The sequence below is a fragment of the Salvelinus fontinalis genome, chromosome 32, assembly GCF_029448725.1.
Source record: "Salvelinus fontinalis isolate EN_2023a chromosome 32, ASM2944872v1, whole genome shotgun sequence".
NCBI classification, from domain to species: Eukaryota; Metazoa; Chordata; class Actinopteri; order Salmoniformes; family Salmonidae; genus Salvelinus; species Salvelinus fontinalis.
In genome coordinates this window covers 41,682,977-41,699,408 of record NC_074696.1, presented here as the reverse complement: position 1 = coordinate 41,699,408, position 16,432 = coordinate 41,682,977, and the positions used below count along the sequence as shown (strand labels likewise).

Below are 16,432 nucleotides of genomic sequence, written 5' to 3'. Positions count from 1 at the left end.
TTTCTCCGACATTTCTTGATTGCCGATTACTGTAACTCAACTATAGTGTTCTTGCATATTGCTATTTATCTTCTGGAGTCAGTTCATTTAGTGGGCTATTTTGCTTAGTCGTACTACGAGTCGCATGTGGGTTAAATATAATATACATACCAGTACCAGTCAAAAGTTTGGACTCGTTCAAGGGTTTTTTCTTTATTTTTACAATTTCTACATTGTAGAATAATAGTGAAGACATCAACTATGAAATAACACGTATGGAATCATGTAACCAAAACAGTGTTCAACAAATCAAAATATATTTTAGATTCTTCAAAGTAGCCTCCCTTTGCCTTAATGACAGCTTTGCACACGCTTGGCATTCTCTCAACCAGCTTCATGAGAAATGCTTTTCCAACAGTCTTGAAGGAGTTCCCACATATGCTGAGCACTTGTTGGGTGCTTTTCCTTCACTTTGCGGTTCAACTCATCCCAAATCATCTCAATTGAGTTGAGGTCAGGTGATTGTGGAGGCCAGGTCATCTGATGCAACACTCCCTCACTCTCCTTCTTGGTAAAATAGCCCTTAGACAGCCTGGAGGTGTGTTCGGTCATTGTCCTGTTTAAAAAATATACACTGCTCAAAAAAATAAAGGGAACACTTAAATAACACAATGGAACTCCAAGTCAATCACACTTCTGTGAAATCAAACTGTCCACTTAGGAAGCAACACTGATTGACAATAAATTTCACATGCTGTTGTGCAAATGGAATAGACAAAAGGTGGAAATTATAGGCAATTAGCAAGACACCCCCCAAAACAGGAGTGATTCTGCAGGTGGTGACCACAGACCACTTCTCAGTTGCTATGCTTCCTGGCTGATGTTTTGGTCACTTTTGAATGCTGGCGGTGCTCTCACTCTAGTGGTAGCATGAGACGGAGTCTACAACCCACACAAGTGGCTCAGGTAGTGCAGTTCATCCAGGATGGCACATCAATGCGAACTGTGGCAAAAAGGTTTGCTGTGTCTGTCAGCGTAGTGTCCAGAGCATGGATGCGCTACCAGGAGACAGGCCAGTACATCAGGAGACGTGGAGGAGGCCGTAGGAGGGCAACAACCCAGCAGCAGGACCGCTACCTCCGCCTTTGTGCAAGGAGGTGCACTGCCAGCGCCCTGCAAAATGACCTCCAGCAGGCCACAAATGTGCATGTGTCTGCTCAAACGGTCAGAAACAGACTCCATGAGGGTGGTATGAGGGCCCGACGTCCACAGTTGGGGGTTGTGCTTACAGCCCAACACCGTGCAGGACGTTTGGCATTTGCCAGAGAACACCAAGATTGGCAAATTCGCCACTGGCGCCCTATGCTCTTCACAGATGAAAGCAGGTTCACACTGAGCACATGTGACAGACGTGGCAGAGTCTGGAGACGCCGTGGAGAACGTTCTGCTGCCTGCAACATCCTCCAGCATGACCGGTTTGGCGATGGGTCAGTCATGGTGTGGGGTGGCATTTCTTTGTGGGGCCGCACAGCCCTCCATGTGCTCGCCAGAGTTAGCCTGACTGCCATTAGGTACCGAGATGAGATCCTCAGACCCCTTGTGAGACCATATGCTGACACATGCACATTTGTGGCCTGCTGGAGTTCATTTTGCAGGGCGCTGGCAGTGCACCTCCTTGCACAAAGGCGGAGGTAGCGGTCCTGCTGCTGGGTTGCTGCCCTCCTACGGCCTCCTCCACGTCTCCTGATGTACTGGCCTGTCTCCTGGTAGCGCATGCATGCTCTGGACACTACGCTGACAGACACAGCAAACCTTTTTGCCACAGTTCGCATTGATGTGCCATCCTGGATGAACTGCACTACCTGAGCCACTTGTGTGGGTTGTAGACTCCGTCTCATGCTACCACTAGAGTGAGAGCACCGCCAGCATTCAAAAGTGACCAAAACATCAGCCAGGAAGCATAGGAACTGAGAAGTGGTCTGTGGTCACCACCTGCAGAATCACTCCTGTTTTGGGGGGTGTCTTGCTAATTGCCTATAATTTCCACCTTTTGTCTATTCCATTTGCACAACAGCATGTGAAATTTATTGTCAATCCGTGTTGCTTCCTAAGTGGACAGTTTGATTTCACAGAAGTGTGATTGACTTGGAGTTACATTGTGTTGTTTAAGTGTTCCCTTTATTTTTTTGAGCAGTGTATATTATAGTTTTACTAAGCACAAACCAGATGGGATGGCATATTGCTGCAGAATGTTGTGGTAGCCATGCTGGTTAAGTGTGCCTTGAATTCTAAATAAATCCCCAACGGTGTCAGCAGCAAAGCACCCCCACAACATCACACCTCCTCCATGCTTCACGGTGAGAACCACACATGCAGAGATCATCCGTTCACCTGCTCTGCGTCTCATAAAGACACGGCAGTTGGAGCCAATAATATCAAATTTAGACTCATCAGACCAAAGGACAGATTTCCACCGGTCTACTGTCTATTGCTCGTGTTTCTTGGCCCAAGCAAGTCTCTTCTGATTGGTGTCCTTTTGTAGTGGTTTCCAGTGGTGTAAAGTACTTAAGTAAAAAATACTTTTAATACTACTTAAGTAGTTTTTTGGGGTATCTCTACTTTACTATTTATATTTTTGACTACTTTTACTCCACTACAGTCCTAAAGAAAATCATGTATTTTTTACTCCTTACATTTTCCCTGACACCCAAAAGTACTCGTTTACATTTGGAATGCTTAGCAGGACAGGAAAATTGTCTAATTCACACACTTATCAAGAGAACATCCCTGGTCATCCCTACTGCCTCTGATCTGCAGACTCACTAAACACAAATGCTTCCTTTGTAAATTATGTCTGAGTGTTGAACTGGGACCCTGACTATCCGTACATTTAAAAAACAAGAAAATTGTGTTGTCTGGTTTGCTTAATATAAGACATTTTAAATGATTTATACTTTTACTTTTGAATGTTAAGTACGTTTAAAACCAAATACTTTTAGACTTTTACTCAAGTAGTATTTTACTGGGTGACTTTTACTTGAGTAATTTTCTTTTAAGGTATCTTTACTTTTACTCAAGTATGAAAATTGGGTTATTTTTCCACCACTGGTGGTTTCTTTGCAGCAATTCGACCAGGAAATAGTACAAATAAAGAAAAATACTTGAATAAGTAGGTGTGTCCAAACTAGTACTGTATATGATAATTATTACCCCACTTCAGTAATGCCCACTTTAAATGGAAATACTGTGTGAAGATGTAATTTTGTGCGTGAGCAAAATAGTAACTGAGCGACACATTCAATAGTTGTATTTTGGTATGATGACCAGGCCTTGGCGACATTCGGGAACAATTCAGCAGATCTTGACTTGAATTATTATTTGAGTATGTACTGTCTGTGAGCTACAAACTTGTTTACAATAAATGTACTATATGTTGCCGTCCTAATTGTGTTATTTTTGGGAAAGGTGCATGCGGCATATTTCTGTGTAGGTGGTATTTTTCTGTCTAGGATAGTTGGGGCCACGGTTGGGGCAGGCGGCTCCTTTGAGAAGCTATCGAAACCGGAAATGACTTAATGCGCGGTGTCGGGTTTTGATCAAGAACCGGAACAAACAAACCCCCAAGCAAATATTAAGTGGGGTTGTGTCTAAACACCTGTTATATGATGCAGAGGGTATATGCAGAGATTTCGCAAGGGTGTTAATTTAATTTTAAAACACGATTTATGAAAGGGAACGAGAGTAGCACATGAGATGGCAATTTTATGTAGGACCTATTTATTAGCAAAATTGTCTAAAGAAACAGGAATTCCCCTAAACCAAGCAAGAAGATTTTAACCCGAGTACAGTGTTGGGCAGATTGTGTACAGTGTACGATATTTTAGTATTCGTTGGTTTTTACCGCGATTTAATGTTTTGTTAAAATAACTATGAAAGGGCCCTCTGCCGTCTCTTGTCGGAGGAAGAGAGGGGTGACAAGGCTGTTGTGGACACTGTTTGGTGCCTGCCTTGTTGCTACAGTCATCGGGTACAAACCAGTGGTCATAGTCCATGGTTTGTTCGACAGCTCCGGGGTATTTGTGGAGTTGCTTCGCTTCATCAATCAGGTGAGTGCATGAAAATAAACCAACACAGGCTACAAATATAAATAAAAAAAGATTGGATATGGGTGATAATAAACGCATGTTAGGCTATGTAACAACGGAACAGATATGGCAGGCTGGATTATGTAGACTGTAACATGTCTAAGACTCATATCAGTGTCTTAAACTATAACTTGTTTGTATTAGGGTTTCCATTGTGCTGCTGTAACCTGGGCCCGCGCTTATGTGTACTCATCAAACATGGCTGTGGTCTGCTTGAATAGCACGAGACCATGGGTTTTTTACAGTAATTTTGGTCGCTACAATGTTTCCAATCTCGATAGGACTGTTACATAAGTGTCACATTGGTATTCTATGAAGGCGGTGTTATAATGAAATCAACGTTTGTCGCCACCAGACATATCAGCTGAGCTCTTCATGAATACTGCTGAAATAGGCTGTTGATTGTTGCCAGATTCTTGACATAATGTTGTCTTTGTTACCCTTTGCCTGGGTGTATGCACACGAAAACAGCCATAAGGAACATAGCCGTGAGCAACAATAAACGGCGTTCACAGGATGACAGAAAGGACCAGATTAGCTGGATAAAGCAAGTACTATCCTGTAGGATCTATCTTCCTTTTATATGCAAGCAGTGAAAGCATTACCACGTTACTCTCAATACCACAAGGATGACGAAATTTAGTCTAGTGCTGTTTCAATGCAGCAGGTAATCATTATTATTTATTTAACCTTTATTTAGCTAGGCAAGTCAGTTAAGAACAAATCCTCATTTACAATGACGGCCTATCAAATTGCAAAATGCCTCCTGCTGGGGCTGGGATCAAAGATTAAATATATATATATATATATATATATATATATATATATATATATATATATTAGGACAAAACGCACATCACGGCAAGAGAGACAACACTACATAAAGAGAGACCTAAGACGACAACATGCATGACAAGACAACATGGTACAAACATTATTGGGCACAAGCAACTGCACAAAGGGCAAGGAGGTAGAGACAACAATACATCACGCAAAGCAGCCACAACTGTCAGTAAGAGTGTCCAGGATTGAGGCTTTGAATGACGAGATTGAGATAACTGTCCAGTTTGAGTGTTTGTTGCAGCTCGTTCCAGTCGCTAGCTGCAGCGAACTGAAAAGACAAGCGACCCTGGCATGTGTGTGTGCTTTGGGAACCTTCAATAGATTGTGAGAACGGGTGTTGTATGTGGAGGATGAGGGCAGCAGTAGATATCTCAGATAGGGGGAAGTGAGGCCTAAGAGGGTTTTATAAATAAGCAGCAACCAGTGGGTCTTGTGACGGTTATACAGAGATGACCAGTTTACAGAGGAGTATAGAGTGCAGTGATGTCCTATAAGGAGCATTGGTGGCAAATCTGATGGCCGAATGGTAAAGAACATCTAGCCGCTCGAGAGCACCCTAACCTGCCGATCTATAAATTACGTCTCCGTAATTTAGCATGGGTAGGATGGTCATCTGAATCAGGGTTAGTTTGGCAGCTGGGGTGAAAAAGGAGCGATTACGATAGAGGGAACCAAGTCTATATTTAATTTTAGCCTGCAGCCTTGATATGTGCTGAGAGAAGGACAGTGTACCGTCTAGCCATACTCCCAAGTACTTGTATGAGGTGACTACCTCAAGCTCTAAACTCTCAGAGGTAGTAATCACACCTGTGGGGAAGAGGGGCATTCTTCTTACCAAACCACATGACCTTTGTTTTGGAGGTGTTCAGAACAAAGTTACGGGTAGAGAAAGCTTGTTGGACACAAAGAAACTTTGTTGTAGAGCATTTAACATAAAATCTGGGGAGGGGCCAGCTGAGTATAAGACTGTATCATCTGCATATAAATGGATGAGAGCTTCCTACTGCCTGAGCTATGTTGATGTAAATTGAGAAGAGCGTGGTGCCTTGGGGTACTCCCTTGGTGACAGGCAGTGGCTGAGAGAGCAGATTTTCTGACTTTATACTAGAGATCGACCGATTATGATTTTTCAACGCCGATACCGATTATTGACCAAAAATAGCCTCTACCGATTAATCGGCCGATTAAAAAATAATATATATATTTTTTTAAAATAATGACAATTAAAACAATACTGAATGATCACTTATTTTAACTTAATATAATACATAAATAAAATCAATTTAGCCTCAAATAAATAATGAAACATGTTCAATTTGGTTTAAATAATGCAAAAACACAGTGTTGGAGAAGAAAGTAAAAGTGCAATATGTGCCATGTAAGAAAGCTATCGTTTAAGTTCCTTGCTCAGAACATGAGAACATATGAAAGCTGGTGGTTCCTTTTAACATGAGTCTTCAATATTCCCAGTTAAGAAGTTTTAGGTTGTAGTTATTATAGGAATTATAGGACTATTTCTCTTTATACGATTTGTATTTCATATACCTTTGACTATTGGATGTTCTTATAGGCACTTTAGTATTGCCAGTGTAACAGTATAGCTTCCGTCCCTCTCCTCGCTCCTACCTGGGCTCGAACCAGGAACACATCGACAACAGCCACCCTCGAAGCAGCGTTACCCATGCAGAGCAAGGGGAACAACTACTCCAAGTCTCAGAGCGAGTGACGTTTGAAACGCTATTTGCGTGCATCCCGCTAACTAGCTAGCCATTTCACATCGGTTACACCAGCCTAATCTCGGGAGTTGATAGGCTTGAAGTCATAAACAGTGCAATGCTTGAAGCATTGCAAAGAGCTGCTGGCAAAATGCACGAAAGTGCTGTTTGAATGAATGCTTACAAACCTACTGCTGCCTACCACCGCTCAGTCGGACTGCTCTATTAAATCATAGACTTAATTATAACATAATAACACACAGAAATACGAGCCTTAGGTCATTAATATGGTTGAATCCGGAAACTATAATCTCGAAAACAAAACATTTATTCTTTCAGTGAAATACGGAACCGTTCCGTATTTTATCTAACGGGTGGCATCCCTAAGTCTAATTATTCCTGTTACATTTCACAACCTTCAATGTTATGTCATAATTATGTACAATTCTGGCAAATTAGTTCGCAACGAGCCAGGCGGCCCAAACTGTTGCATATACCCTGACTCTGCGTGCACTGAACGCAAGAGAAGTGACACAATTTCACCTGGTTAATATTGCCTACTAACCTGGATTTCCTTTAGCTAAATATGCAGGTTTAAAAATGTATACTTCTGTGTATTGATTTTAAGAAAGGCATTGATGTTTTTGGTTAGGTACAGTCGTGCAACGATTGTGCTTTTTTTCGCAAATGCGCTTTTGTTAAATCATCCCCCGTTTGGCGAAGTTGGCTGTCTTTGTTAGGAAGAAATAGTCTTCACACCGTTCGCAACGAGCCAGGCAGCCCAAACTGCTGCATATACCCTGACTCTGTTGCAAGAGAAGTGACACAATTTTCCTAGTTAAAAGAAATTCATGTTAGCAGGCAATATTAACTAATTATGCAGGTTTAAAAAATATATACTTGTGTATTGATTTTAAGAAAATCATTGATGTTTATGGTTAGGTACACGTTGGCGCAACGACAGTCCTGTTTCGCGAATTCGCACCGCATCGATTATATGCAACGCAAGACTCGCTAGATAAACTAGTAATATCATCAACCATGTGTAGTTAACTAGTGATTATGATTGATTGTTTTTTATAAGATAAGTTTAATGCTAGCTAGCAACTTACCTTGGCTTCTTACTGCATTCGCGTAACAGGCAGGCTCCTCGTGGAGTGCAATGAAAAGCAGGTGATAAGAGCGCTGGACTAGTTAACCGTAAGGTTGCAAGATTGAATCCCCGAGCTGACAAGGTAAAAATCTGTCGTTTCTGCCCCTGAACAAGTCAGTTAACCCACCGTTCCTAGGCCGTCATTGAAAATAAGAATGTGTTCTTAACTGACTTGCCTAGTTAAATAAAGGTGTAAAAAAAAATATATACAGATTTGCGATTGTTATGAAAACTTGAAATCGGCCCTAATTATTCGGCCGTTTTTTGCACCCATGCTGCGTCATGTCCGCAATGGTCATGTGAGGTGTAATGTGTATATTTTGGGATGTGAACACATGCGCATTTGGCCTGACAAAGATCCATTTCTGATGGAAACGTTGTCCATAAAGCGGTGAATTGGGAGCTTTAACAGTGTGCGGGCCCTTCTTGTTCTGTACCACCCTGCTGGGGAACCACAACCACCTCCACTGTGGCAAAGAACGTGTACGCTAAAGTAACAAAAGACTCTGACAAACTCTGACTTCAACAGATCACTTCGGGGAACCAACTAATTTCTCAGACCACAAAATAGAACCTATTGGCACAGTGTCACTCAACCCAGCAAGGACATCTCCCCATACTTGACAACACCTGAATCAACCTCATCGTGCAGAAGGCACACCACATCACATACAGTGCCTTTAGAAAGTATTCATACCCCTTGACTTATTCCACATTTTGTTACAGCCTAAAAAAATGAAAAAATTGCTTTTTGGGGGGGGGGGTTTAAAGAGCGATTGCCCCTATAAAGCAACTTCTCGTTTTAAAAATGGCCTATGTGGCATGGATATGAATCAAACATTTATTCTAGTGTTAAAATGTATTACAAAGTGTAGATAGGATCATTTGTAATACAGTCAGCCTCGTCCAAAACAGAGATTTGCAAGATTACAGTAAAAAATGGAATGTAGCATTTTTCCATGGGTTGGGTTTATTTGAATCCTGCTGGCAGCAGCCAAGTAATCATCAAGTAGGAGTGCAGCTGAAAGCTACCCGATCATAATGTCCATGGTCAATTTGGTTTGAGATTCGATATCCCTATGGGATTGGTTAGGGACTGTCAGTAAATTACACAGTGTACCTGGGACAATATTTTTAAAAGCTAAAAATGTTAATGACTTAAACCTCAAACCAACTTTTTAAATTGTAGAAATTCATATGCAAATATTCAAAGCAGTTAATGAGACAACTAAAAGATGGGCAACATGAAAATATCCCTTTTTAAAAAAAGGTGGTGTAATTTATTGACAGTCCCTAACTATCCCCAGCACTAGGCAGAGGTGGGTACTGAAAATCTGTACTCAAGTAAGTAGCCATCTTAAGAAACTACTCTAGTAAGAATAAAATAGTATCTGTTCAGGAAACTTATTAACTACTAGTTACAAATAAGTTTGGTAATTTTTTTTACACCTTATGGCACCTCATCAACTAGATTCAGCCGCGGGCCTATTTTTTCCCCCTTGAGCATATGTTCAGGGGGGCAGAACAAAATGGGTGCTTGACATTGCTGCCGACTTTAAAGGCGAGACTGACTAATCTACAAATCATCTTCCATAATAAATAACTACTCAATATTATTTGTAGATCACCATCGGTCACAATTTACCCATGATACATCATGGTTTTGATGCACTGGAACACGACCAATTAAAAATATGTAGACTTCAAATTAACTGCAAGAAGCCCAAACCGATATAATATTTGACAAAAACATAATTTCTCATTTCGTATACGATCACATATCTCTCTTATGGGTGGGAATACCTTGGAACAGATTTCCAAAATGTAAATCATGAAGAGCTGATTTGCTGGTGTTTTTAGTCTTATATCCAACAATTCATTCAATTCAGAAAACTTGGAGTGACAAATAAAATCACCCGTGGGAAAATTCGTCCTACAGGCCGCCAGTTGGTGAACCCTGCCTTATGGTAAATTGTGACAGCAAACAAAAATAACTTGATTGGACATTGTATTATTTAAGCCTGCCAGCAGCGCCATCATGCAGATGTCCTCCAGCACAGGTAGTCTCCAATGAAGACTGACATCAAACAAAGTCCGTAGGCTGAACAGTTTCAATTATGGTCTTATTCAAAGTCAACTTAAGCTGCAATATGCAGAAAACGCTCTGCCATTTCCTGGTTGCTAAAATTCTAATAGTTTGCCTAATTTCAGTTTGTGACTAAACAAACATGTGTAGAGAATCATTGTTCACAGCAATTTAGATGGTAGTCTTTTCCATAACTAAAGTTATTTTTTATTTTCAGCTGTTTAAAGCTGGTGTACAAAACCTGAAAATAAAATACTTTAATTAAACTTAAGAACGGGAAGCATAGAAACAGCGCACATAGAACATATCTACCACCTAGACTTGCTTTCAATGAGAATTACATATCTATAACTGAATTTGGTCAGGGCACCCAAAAACACATTTTACACATTTCAGCTTTAAGTCTACCTACCTATGGTTTGATTTATTTATTTTTTTACTTGCAGGACATTACATATCATACGAGAACCGTTTTAAGGAACCCATTTTGGATTCCATATAGAACCCTTTCCACACAGGGTTCTACCTAGAACCAAAAAGGGTTCTACCTGGAACCGAGTGCACCAAAAACTGAACACTTTCGGCTTGTGAGCACCACTTTCAAAACTACTGGCTGAGTTAAGTTTTTGCATAAGAAATGCTGATATCAGTTGAGACATTTTACATCATGTATTGACTAATTTGGCATTTTCTCTGAGAATCCTAGCTTTATAGCCTTCCAAATAAACCTATCTTTGTTGTAGTCATTGATCCTATTAAAATGAGGATTTGTATATTCTAATTATATGCTTATAGTGCTCTAATCTGTCCCATCCTCTTCTTCTGACAGTCTCACCCAGGAACCAATGTGTCAGTCATCGACCTGTTTGACCGCAGCTCCAGCTTACAGCCACTATGGAAACAAGTGGAGGGCTTCAAGGAAGCCATCTATCCCATCATGCAAAACGCTGCAGATGGGGTCCACTTCATCTGCTACTCTCAAGGTATGTGTGCGCGACTATGTGTTTTTTGCTGAATCTTTTTTAATACAGCTTTATATTCAATCAAATTTATTTATATAGCCCTTCTTACATCAGCTGATGTCAAAATGCTGTACAGAAACCCAGCCTAAAACCCCAAACAGCAAGCAATGCAGGTGTAGAAGCACGGTGTCTAGAAAGACCAGAACCTAGATAGAAACCTAGAGAGGAACCAGGCTATGAGGGGTGGCCAGTCCTCTTCTGGCTGTGCCGGGTGGAGATTATAACAGAACATGGCCAAGATGTTCAAATGTTCATAAATGACCAGCAGGGTCAAATAATAATAATCAGTGGTTGTCGAGGGTGCAACAGGTCAGCACCTCAGGAGTAAATGTCAGTTGGCTTTTCATAGCCGATCATTCAGAGTATCTCTAGAGAGTTGAAAACAGCAGGTCTGGGACAGGTAGCATGTCCAGTGAACAGGTCAGGGTTCCATATCCGCAGGCAGAACAGTTGAAACTGGAGCAGCAGCACAGTCAGGTGGACTGGGGACAGCAAGGAGTCATGGTCCTAGGGCTCAGGTCCTCCGAGAGAGAATTAGAGAGAGCATACTTAAATTCTCACAGGACACCGCATAAGACAGGAGAAATACTCCAGATATAACAGACTGACCCTAGCCCCCTGACACACAAACTACTGCAGCAAAAATACTGGAGGCTGAGACAGGAGGGGTCGGGAGACACTGTGGCCCCATCCGACAATACCCCCGGACAGGGCCAAACGGGCAGGATATAACCCCACCCACTTTGCCAAAGCACAGCCTCCACACCACTATTCACCCTTGTTCTGTTACAGGTGGCCTGATTTGCAGAGGGATCCTGTCCACTCTCCCTAATCACAATGTCCACTCCTTCATCTCTTTGTCCTCGCCTCAGGCTGGACAGTATGGAGGTGTGAGTTCGTTATAAACCATCAACTTGGTCTTTGTGCTCAACAGCCAACGTGATTGTTTGAAACATGATACATTGAAGTTCTGTGCTAGTATGTGCTGAGGCCTGAATTAAACTAACTTGTGTTTCTGTTCAGACACAGACTACCTAAAGTACCTCTTCCCCCAGTTCATGAAGTCCAACCTGTTTCATTTCTGCTACACTGGAGTGGGCCAGAGGATATCCATCTGCAACTACTGGAAAGGCAAGTGTGTTTTCGGACAAAATGTACCTTCACTCAACCTTGCCTCGTAGGGTTCCCAAGGAGTCACTGGATATATTGAGGATATTTGGTCGTAGTGAAAAGTTGTTTGACTAAACTGTTTTGTTCTCTCTTGCAGACCCCCATCACACGGACATGTACGTGAACGGCAGTGATTATCTGGCTTTATTGAACAGTGAGAGGCCAAATCCCAATTCAACAGGTCAGCAACGCTGCTAATGTGAATCTGGTCGGTCCCCTTTGCTGTGGGCTTTATATTCTAACACTTCTCTGAAATAGTGGATGTCTGTCTACTCTATTGCTGCTGAGTCGACGTTGTCATTGGTTGTATTACTCTGCATTTTATAGGAACCTTTTGGTCATTGAACAGTATTGTTATGTGCATTTTGTTATCATGTCAGCAATTACAAATATATTATATAGGTAGAATATCATATCCTTTCTCATTCAGTGTGGAAGAAGAACTTCCTGCGTATCAAGAAGCTGGTCTTAATTGGGGGGCCAGACGATGGAGTCATCACACCCTGGCAATCCAGGTGACTAGTTCATCCTTCCTCTTTCCTAGAGTATACAAAACGTTTAAAACACCTGCTCTTTCCATGACATGGGCTGACCAGGTGAATCCAATGATCCCTTATCGATGTCACTTGTTAAGTCCACGTCAATCAGTGTAGATGAAGAGACGGGTTAAAGAAGGATTTTTAAGCTTTGAGACGTGGATTGTGAATGTGTGTCATTCAGAGGGTCAATGGGCAAGACAAAAGATTTAAGTGTCTTTGAACGGGGTATGATAGTAGGTGCTGCTGGGTTTTTCACGCTCGACGGTTTCCAGTGTGTATCAAGAATGGTCAACCAGTCAAAGGACATCCAGCAAACTTCACACAACTGTAGGGAAGCATTGGAGTCAACATGGTCCAGCATCCCTGTGGAACGCTTGTGTGTTAGGTGTTCCTAATGTTTGGTATACTCTGTATATTCTGGTAAAGCATTGTTTCCATTCTATCTGCTTGATACGGTATTTTTTTATCTTAAATTGTCTCTAAGAAAAATATTCTCTCCGCTTTAATGTATGAGGCATTGTGTTCCAAGAGAGATCTCTTCATTCAATATCATCCACGTCTTTTATTTCTTTTTCACTCTTTAGTCAGTTTGGATTTTACAATGACAACGAGACTGTCGTTGAGATAAAGGACCAGGATGTAAGTATTATTTTAGACCATGGTTTTGCATAATTATGACACAAGATTCCACCTTGATGCTAGATATATCAAGATGCTATATGTTATCTTCTTATAATGGTTCTGTACATTTGTCTCCTCCCTTTCCTAGCTATATTTGAGAGATGTGTTTGGCCTGAAGACCCTAAACGCTCGTGGGGACCTGTTCCTGTGCTCAATAGCTGGAGTAGAGCACGTCAAGTGGCACTCCAACGACACGGTGTTCAACACCTGCATTGAGAAGTGGCTCGTTTAGCGCCGACTACTCCACCAAACGGCATTACAAGAACAGTCATATTTCATACAATCTTTACAGTGAAACACACACAGTTTTACCGCTGCAGTGTGATTCACACAGTGGAAATATGCGTTTAACTCTATCTGCACTACATTGAACTACTACTTATGCTCTTACGTTTGTGAGAAGGATTCAAAACATACCGTCATCATTACACTTCAAACCCACATGTACATATTGTTACATGTGTATCCATGTCTGTGTTTTACCTACACATACCTAAGAAAGTACCACACAACAGTGCCTGACTGAGTGACGTTCATTTTCAGACCCACTGCCCAGTTCATCTCTTTACTAGAGTGATATTTACCATTGGTTTTAGCTGGTAACAAATGTCTTTGTCTTTTTAACCTATAAAGTAAGCCCTCATGGTGGTCGTTGCTGTTGCTAAGCTACCCGGCAGACCGCTGCAGTAGAAATCATGCCTTACGTTTTTTGAATGTTAGCCATGTGTCTCAGTGTTCCATTTTATATGTCTCCAAACCGAAGTGTTATGACACTGCCTACAGTGAAGGTGCTAAAAAGGTGGAGTGGAAGAAAAAAAGGGAAGAGATACTGGAGACCAGAAATTATTAGAAAGGAAAGAGGGTTTAGGAATGGATGGAAAGGGAGAAGAGTAAAGAGTGTTATTTACCTGTCTTGAACATAATGTATGTGACATACCTGTACCTCTCGTTGCATTTAGATATCTCAGGTTTGACCCGAAGCCTATGTCTGTTTTTTGTCAAAGGGAATGGTTTATTTTTAACTCAACTGTTTGTTATACTGTTATGGGTGTTTTCTTGTGGTTGTATGAAGAAGGGGATTGCCTCTGGGACTATAGTGAAAGTACTCTAAGTTACATTGTGAAGTAAGATCGAAAGCATTGCACAAAGATTAAAAATGTAACTAGAAATGAGACTGTCAGGTATGAGGGATTGCTATAGCTTGTAAAATATTTGTAAAGTTGTTGACATTGCAGTATTATGTGCGTCTTCTTGGTTTATATTCTGCTTCTAAGGGAATTTATAATTTTCTCTACTCTAACAGGAGTGAAGGTTTAGTGGACTAATTTGGTGGGTGGGGGGGATACATCCCATGGCTATGGATGAAAATGAAAGATTTCTTTTCAATATCTTTATTCAAAATTACATTTTAAATACATTGAACAAAAATATAAACGCAACAATTTGACTGAGTTCCAGTTCATATAAGGAAATCAGTCAATTGAAATAAATTCACTAGGCCCTAATCTATGGATTTCACATGACTGGGAATACAGATATACATTTTGGACTCCCGGGTGGCGGTCTAAGGTACTGCATCTCAGTGCAAGAGGCGTCACTACAGTCCATGGTTCGAGGCCAGGCTGTTTCACATCTGGCTGTGATTGGGAGTCCCATAGGGCGGCGCACAATTGGCCTAGCGTCGGCTGGGGTAGGCCGTCATTGTAAATAAGAATTTGTTCTTAACTGACTTGCCTAGTTAAATAAAGGTTAAATGTAAAAAATATATATACAAATCTGTTGATCACAGATACCATAAAACATTTTTGAAAAGTAGGGGCGTGGATCAGAAAATCAGTCACTATCTGGTGGGACCGGAAGTTACGTATGTAACTATGATTCTACAAATACCTGGAAGGCGGTCAGTACGGTTGAAGGTATGGAGTATGTCCCTTGTGCTCCGCACAGGTCGAATAATTAATATCAAAGTTACACCGGTGACGTGACAGCTTGGGAGGATGTGCCGCGGTTCATATAAAACCGTATGTTGGTCCACGGTGTGGCAGGATGCAACGTTGACCTTGTAAAATGTTGAGAACGTGCAGGGTGATGACCATGTGGCAATTCCAGTCCTCGGGGGCCTGATTGGTGTCACAGTTTTGCCCCAGCAAACACCTGACTCCAATAATCAACTAATCATGATCTTCAGTTTAGAATGCAATTTGATTAATCAGCTGTGTTTGCTAGGGATGACGAAAAAGTGTGACACCAATCAGGCCCCTGAGGACTGGAGTGGCCGGCCCCTGAAGACTGGAGTGTCCCACCCCTGATTGTAGAAGGTTCGCCTATCTCATTCAGGGGGAAGTCTCTCAGAATGAGGCACCACTTCTGGCTGAGTGACATATCACACCTTCTGGGACAGGGAGCCCTACTCCCTTGTAGGCCTGAGTGAGGACGTCCACAACCCAGTGTAAAAGCCTCTACTTGGACAATGCAAGGCCTTTTGACATGTCTGGTGAGTATGCAGGCCATTGAAGAACTGGGACATTTTCAGCTTCCAGGAATCGTATACAGATCCTTGCGAGATCGGCCGTGCATTATCATGCGCAGTGGCCATTTTAGCATGTAAATCTTGGTGCCCCCCCCCCCCCCCCCCCCCAAAAAAATTGGGATGCATGCCAGCAAAGCCACTACACAATACATTCATTGCACTATAACGGTGACAAACGGTGCCCACAAACTGTAAGGGCCTACATAAAGCTGTCCCAACATCTTACCACTGCTACCCCTGGCTAACACTGGAGCCTTGTCTGGCAGTGAAACTGTTAATTCAGCTTAATTTACTGCCTTTTACAGAAACATAGCTGATAATGCTGACTTGCTTAAACAAATGTAGTTCCTAATGACAATTGAGAACTATGGCATAAGGGGGATGACAAGCGGATAAGAGGCCATCCGTAATTTCGATTAAGACAATGAGCGAGCGAGGACAGATGTAGTCAATATAACTATTTGTTTGGCACTTTTGAAATGTATAGCGACAGAATTCAGAACATGGGCCGTTCTTAGTGTTCTCCCTGTACAAGTCAAAACCGTTGGATAAATAAAGGGCATACAATG

At 41.7% G+C, this 16,432-nt stretch overlaps 1 protein-coding gene across 1 annotated transcript; it reads left to right on the top strand.

The window, feature by feature from the left end:
* Positions 1-3,559: 3,559 nt before the first annotated feature.
* Positions 3,560-14,570, top strand: LOC129831371 (lysosomal thioesterase PPT2-A-like). Its single transcript, XM_055894720.1, has 8 exons — positions 3,560-4,085; positions 10,751-10,904; positions 11,736-11,831; positions 11,967-12,074; positions 12,211-12,294; positions 12,544-12,628; positions 13,237-13,291; positions 13,422-14,570. Exons 1-8 carry the CDS (start codon positions 3,909-3,911, stop codon positions 13,563-13,565), a joined length of 903 nt encoding a protein of 300 aa, XP_055750695.1. The 5' UTR covers positions 3,560-3,908; the 3' UTR covers positions 13,566-14,570.
* Positions 14,571-16,432: the final 1,862 nt, after the last annotated feature.